The 6415-nt window shown below is 42.9% G+C and overlaps 1 protein-coding gene across 1 annotated transcript; it reads left to right on the plus strand.

Moving 5' to 3' along the window:
• The first annotated feature begins 44 nt into the window (after positions 1 to 44).
• Positions 45 to 5578, plus strand: LOC127614605 (photoreceptor outer segment membrane glycoprotein 2-like). Its single transcript, XM_052085922.1, has 3 exons — positions 45 to 2452; positions 3784 to 4030; positions 4524 to 5578. Exons 1-3 carry the CDS (start codon positions 1872 to 1874, stop codon positions 4794 to 4796), a joined length of 1101 nt encoding a protein of 366 aa, XP_051941882.1. The 5' UTR covers positions 45 to 1871; the 3' UTR covers positions 4797 to 5578.
• The last annotated feature ends 837 nt before the right edge of the window (positions 5579 to 6415 follow it).

The raw sequence follows: 6415 nt of genomic DNA on the forward strand, positions 1-6415 counted from the left end.
CAGCAACGATCGTAAATTAGGGCGGATTTGGATTTAGCTGTAACAAACCGGATCACCACCGTGCCTATAAAGCGGCCATGTTGGTAGGGGCAACGTTCCCATTGAAGGCAATGCACGGAAATTAATATTCTCGATCCGCCACTGGCCCGAAGGCTACTCATGTGATCCTTAGAGGCTATTTGTTGCCCCCACTGATCATGTTGGTGACACTCGATCTCACGACATTCAATAAGAATCAAAAGCATCATTGTCTATATTTTGGGCAAACAAATTCAAACTACAGTGTCAATAAATAAACCTGTGTGGAAAAAAAACTTCAAGCAGAGGCTGGACTGACTAGGCTACATATTCTACCTTTACAAACGTAATAATGCTCAGTTTTGATTGGCACAATGATGAGGTATTCATTTAACAGTTTGTTAATTATTGCCAGTGGCTTTTTTTATACCCTGGAGGCCTGCAGGCAAGAAGGACCATAGAACCCCCCAGCCCCCGCCCCCATAAAAAAAAAAATAATAATAATAATTTGAGAAAAATAAAATCCAAGAGCTGGAATTGAAAGTTGTGCCCCGAATGATAGAGGCATAGTATCAATGTCGGTTCATTATTTTGGAATGAATTAATTGGGTGATTTCTCTTCAGAGCTAATAGTGCAATTCAACTGTGTGTTGTTTTGCATTGACAATAATGCTCATAGTGCTCATCTTACTTACACAATTTACTTTGTCACACTCTAATCCAATCGCACTCTTAACATTTCATTGGCTGATTTGTAGTGTGTCCCAAGTGTCTGCAAGTACCGGTTTGTGCATTGGATGCAACAGGCCACTGTGCGGAGGGATATGATAAGGTGCTTAAGGTTGAAATAATAATGGACTATTTCAACCCTGGAAATAATGTACATATTTTTTACTTTCTTATTCTGCTTATACTTGTTTCATTAAGTATGTACTTAATTGCAGAGGTCAGAGAAATTGATAAGTAAGCATGCTTCATATTACAAGCTAATACATACAATGTAATGTTAGGCACAGTTGATTGGAGGCATGGCATCTGTTTGTTTGGAGGCCACATGGCTGAGGAAATACATTGTGGGCTGTACAATACTGTACAAGTAGACTTCAGTTATTTGAACCGTAAGTGGGAAAGTAAATTCCTTGTGTGTTTTACATATTTGGCTAATACGTCTGACTTTGAAATACAGTGTACAATTTGCACACACTCACCCAAGCGCACTTTCGCGCACACACATACACACACACACATGCACACACCAGTCACTACTTTCCCCAGAAGAGCTAGGACAGTTAAATTTGCACAGGTAGCAGAAGGTGGATGCAAATCCCTGTCAGGAGCAGGGCTGAATAATGATTAAAGGGGATTAGGAGGAGGGTCATTGCTTGGCTAGTAGTGCTTGTGGCTGCCTTTATACAATCTGTCTGTCTACTACTACAATCATTGTGCTACCATACTCCTTGCTTTATTTGAGCATGCCTTGAAGACACAAAGAAAAAGATGAATTGGAAAAATTACTTGAACCTTTCTGTTAATCGCTAAGCAGGTTAAGGTAAGTGGACGGACAAGGGACAGCTTATCACCCGATGATTTTTATTGAACATTTTTATTGACATTGTAAGGTGCTTTTTCATTTCGGAAGTATAAAGACGGCTTTGATATTTGGTAATGTTTGTTGCCAGAGCATGTACAATAGTGTGTGAGATACAAAATCAACAGCGTCAACACAAACAGGCTAAGCTGCTTATGAAAGGACCCTTGGCACTTTCTACATCTTCTCAGCAAATCGACAGCTCCTGTTCTTGAATTACTATCTTCATCCGTCCACGGGGAAAACAAATCAGCCGATATAAGCAATGGCCGTTTTGAAAGTGACCTTTACCAAGACCAGGAGGGACAAACTAGCTCAGGCGCTTTGGATACTAAATTGGATCTCCGTGGTGACGGGCGTGATCCTTTTCAGCCTGGGCCTCTTCCTGAAAGTGGAGCTCAACAAGCGGTGGGAGCTGATGGCTGACACGGACATTCAGTATGTTCCCAACATGCTCATATCCGTCGGCCTCATTGCCTGTGCCATTAACTTCCTTGGTGGGAAGATTTGCTACGACTGCGTCGACACAGCCAAGTTCCTCCGCTGGAAGCTAATCATGTTGCCCTACATTGTATGTACCTTCTTCTTTACCTTCTGCGTGCTGGTGGGGGCTCTCATGTGCTACACCATGCATTGGGAGCTGGATGAGTCACTGCGAGAAGGCCTAAGCAAGGCCATGAAGTACTACAAGGATACGGACACACCGGGAAGATGCTTCCTGAAGCGTGCCGTGGACATGCTTCAGATAGAGTTCCAGTGCTGCGGCAACAAGGCTTATAAAGACTGGTTCCGAATCCAGTGGATCAGCAACCGATACCTGGACATGTCTCACAGAGAAGTGGTTGAGTAAGTCCCAAGCACACATTAATCAGCACAAGTGGCTCATTCTGGTATGGGAAATATGTGAGGATGCAAAGGTTGACATTTCAAACAGGGGTGGGGAGGGGGGGTGAAAAGAAGCACAAGGTGCCAGTAATGCTACCTGGCAACCAATCCTTTCGACTCCACCAACAGCTACGTGATGGCCAAACAAAACAAAAAATATTGTGATTGGTGAATCCTCGGGTGTCACCAAATTATGAGTATGTGTGTGTGAGGGGGGGGGGGGGGGTCCAGTATATTTGTTTGTGAGGGAGAAGCATTGACGAAGAACAGAATAACATCAAAATGCTTTCATTAAGTTACTTTATCTTGATTTATCCATCCATCCATTTTCTGATCCGCTTTATCCTCAAGAGCAGGGGTCCCCAAACTACGGCCCGCGGGCCGGATGCGGCCCATCAGCACATTTGGACCGGCCCTCTAACCCTCCTGTTGTCCTCAGGTTAAAATGACCCGTCACTGTGCTAAAAACGCCCCAAAAACCCCCAAACTGCAAACAGCGGTGTCTACAAGCCTACTGGAACCTACAAAAGGATTATAAGGAAGGAACACAAGAACTTTAAGAGATTGCTCATATGTGTCAGAGAGATTCTGCTCTGACAACTGAGCTGAACTTTTATCTGTTAAGATTGTGCATGGCACAACAGAAAGTTAATGTTCCATGGCTTTTTTTTTTCTATGAAGAACCCAGAGAGGGTTATTTATTTATTATTTATTTCATTAATAGTGTTATTATTTGTTTCCTGACTTTTTTCTGTAAAGAACCTGGAAATGGTTATTTGGTTATGTGTGGCTTTCTGGAAAACAATACATTTTTTAAGCTCCCCTACGATCGTCACACTTTTTTTACAAACTGACACCGGGCCCCCCATCAGAGAAGGGAAAAGTTATGTGGCCCTCACAGGAAAAGGTTTGTGGAGCCCTGCTCAAGAGGGTCACGGGGGGTGCTGGAGCCTATCTCAGCAATCTTCAGGCAGTAGGCGTGGGACACCCTGAACCGGTTGCCAGCCAATCGCAGGGCACACAGAAACGAACAACCAATCACACTCACAATCACACCTAGGGACAATTTAGAGTGCTCCATTAACATGCCATGCATGTTTTTGGAATATGGGAGGACACCGGAGTACCCAGAGAAAACCCACGCAGGCGTGGGGAGAACATGCAAACTCCACATAGGGAGGCCAGAGCTGGAATCGAACCCGGGACCTCTACAGTATAGAGTCTACACTGTGAGGTCGATGCGCTAAGTACTCGCCCTCACCTGAACTTCTCCTTGTTTTTCGCGTGCATAGTCGCCTGAGGAGCAACGTGGAAGGCAAGTACCTGATGGACGGCGTCCCTTTCAGCTGCTGCAATGTCAACGCCCCGCGGCCGTGCATCCAGCATCAAATTAGCAACAACTCGGCCCACTTCAACTATGACCACAACACGGAGCAGCTCAACCTGTGGCCCAATGGGTGTCACCAGGTTCTCCTGGACTACTACTGCGGCATCGTACACTCCATCGGCCTCACAGTTCTCATCACATGGCTCTTTGAGGTCTGAATCAACTTTCCTCAACCTTTTTTTGTTGTTTTTTTTTTTTTTAGCCAAAGCATAGAAACATCTCACGGCACACCAACAAATAAAAAGGCCACATAATAAAAAAAAAAAACATAAATACTATTTTATGAACACAACTACTCACATGCTGCCGCTATTGTCTCAATTTACTCTCAAATTTTCTGTGACATCTGCACGTGTCTACAGATGGTGAACACAATTCTAGTCTCTGTTCTTGTATCTTCTGCCATCCGGTGGAAAAGCATTTAATTGTACAAAGTAAATTAACAAAGTCATTTCTTCACACTTTTTCATTCAGGGTAACGACAAGAAACGATTCCTTTATTCAAATAAACAGTTTTACATATTTTATCTGATCTATAAATAACTTGGCCCATGTGTCCGCTTAAAAAAATCATACCTGACAGTCTGATTTGCCCACTCCTGTTTTCAAGCGATTAATGACCGACCCTCTTGTGTGCCGTTTTAGCTGTCGGTGTTGACGGGCGTGCGTTACCTCCAGACATCCTTGGAGAACATGCTGAGACTTGGAGACCCCGACTGCGAGTCTGACGGCTGGTTGCTAGAGAACAGCTTCATAGAAACGGCTCGAATCAACCTGAACATCATCAAAACCCTCAGCAAGAACAATCACGTGGACACCGCCAACAACGGGGACCCCAACATCAACGTACCTTCCACTTCCAAAGCTCGCTACGGGCCAGACAATGTGCCTCCCCAGCAAATATCTGTAGCCAGCTGACCAGGAATTGTTAAATAGTCTGGCCTGCGGAAAATACCAATGTGGAAAATAGTCATTTTTATTTGTTGGAGCAGAAAGGACAATTTATACGTCATAGTGTACATCCATTTTTCAAGCTGCTTACTTGGTAAGCTGACCTATTGTCTCAGTCAAAAGCCTTTTTAGTGCCGGGTAAAAAACATCCTGCCTCTGACACTTAAGGGGTTACAGTACAGTCTGGTCGTGGATGCTGTGGCCTTGCCTTGCCTCACTCTCCACACACCACCTGAAGGAACTTTTGTCGATGAGTACGTTGTAATGTTTTTGTTGATGAAACGTTTTGTCATGCAAGATTTCGGAGAATTTTTGTGTGCTGGTCAAAGAAACTGCATGATGCCTTTTTGAACTTGAAGAGGTTGTATTGTTCTCAAGTTTACATCCACTCACCGTCCAACCGCATGTTTTGAATTGATGTTTTTGGGAGGTAGAACGGTTGTAAAGACTATAATGATAAAATGTATTGGGAGACCAGGTCACGTGGACACTTGAAAATTGAGGAAAGTAACTAATTTGTCAACAATTTCCACGTTTTCGAGTGTCATTCTGACCACGATGTCTCTTCACCTAACAAGAAGTCACTGCTGTTGAACTCCAGCGAGGGTTTATATAAGTGTGCTCACCTATGACTGTTCAGAATTAACCAATCCTATTCCACTCTTGTTAAATGGGAGTCTGTAGACAATCGTCACCATTTAAAGTGCCTCTGATTAGCCCAAAATAAAGTTAAGATGATTTACTTTCCAGCAGAAGCCTCAAAGTTTTGACAACGCTGACTAGAACTTGGAACTGTTCGTGATACTCCTCCTTGACTTAAGTGGACACTTGCAGCTGAAGGACAACATCTCATGATCACAATGCTTTCTCAACACTTCATAGTATGCTAGTGTTCTATTGCTGAGGAGCAAGTGTTGTGTTCGCGCCACATGTCTTTTGAAATTATGGCCAAGTTCAATCTTGGTTTCATCAGATATAGCAATTTCGACATCCATTAATGTAAGATCACTGTTGTGCCATATTTTCGCTATGTGATGATGCCTTGGAAATTCTTTTGTATCTTTTGCCATCCCTTTCAACAATGAGATCCCGCTGCTGCTGATGTCAGCTGTGGACCACGGCTTGGAATGTTAGCTGCGACAGGAAAAATGGCAGGAAAAGCCTATTAGAATATTTGAAATGTATTTGGTGTTCGTCATAGGTACCTTAAATGATGGCAGATGTGCTCTTACTCCTATTTAACTATGTGTTAATTCTGAAAACATTCATCACCAGTTAAGAGGGTGTGCACATTTATGCAAACAAATCTCAGGTATAAATATTTAAATTCCCTCTTCAAAATATATATACTGGTATATAAATATATATTTTTTTCTCCCAAAAATATACATTCTGGTATACTTTTTTTCTCGAATTGAGTGGTACCGGTTCTAGGTTACAGAATCGTAAAAAGTAATATTTTATCTTGGTCTATTTCTATCCCCCACCATCTATGAAACCTGGCATTGTGAAAAGGGGTGTGCAGACATTTTGTATCCACTGCAGTGCAGATTGACAAAAAACAAGAACTTGCCTTGACAAACTTG

Source organism: Hippocampus zosterae, chromosome 14, assembly GCF_025434085.1.
Source record: "Hippocampus zosterae strain Florida chromosome 14, ASM2543408v3, whole genome shotgun sequence".
NCBI classification, from domain to species: Eukaryota; Metazoa; Chordata; class Actinopteri; order Syngnathiformes; family Syngnathidae; genus Hippocampus; species Hippocampus zosterae.

Excerpts from the sequence above, each read along its gene's own strand:
- LOC127614605 (XM_052085922.1), top strand. The coding sequence starts at position 1,872 with ATGGCCGTTTTGAAAGTGACCTTTACCAAGACCAGGAGGGACAAACTA. Across the intron at positions 2,453-3,783 it reads TCTCACAGAGAAGTGGTTGA|TCGCCTGAGGAGCAACGTGG; the intron begins GTAAGTCCCAAG and ends TCGCGTGCATAG. Across the intron at positions 4,031-4,523 it reads TCATCACATGGCTCTTTGAG|CTGTCGGTGTTGACGGGCGT; the intron begins GTCTGAATCAAC and ends GTGCCGTTTTAG.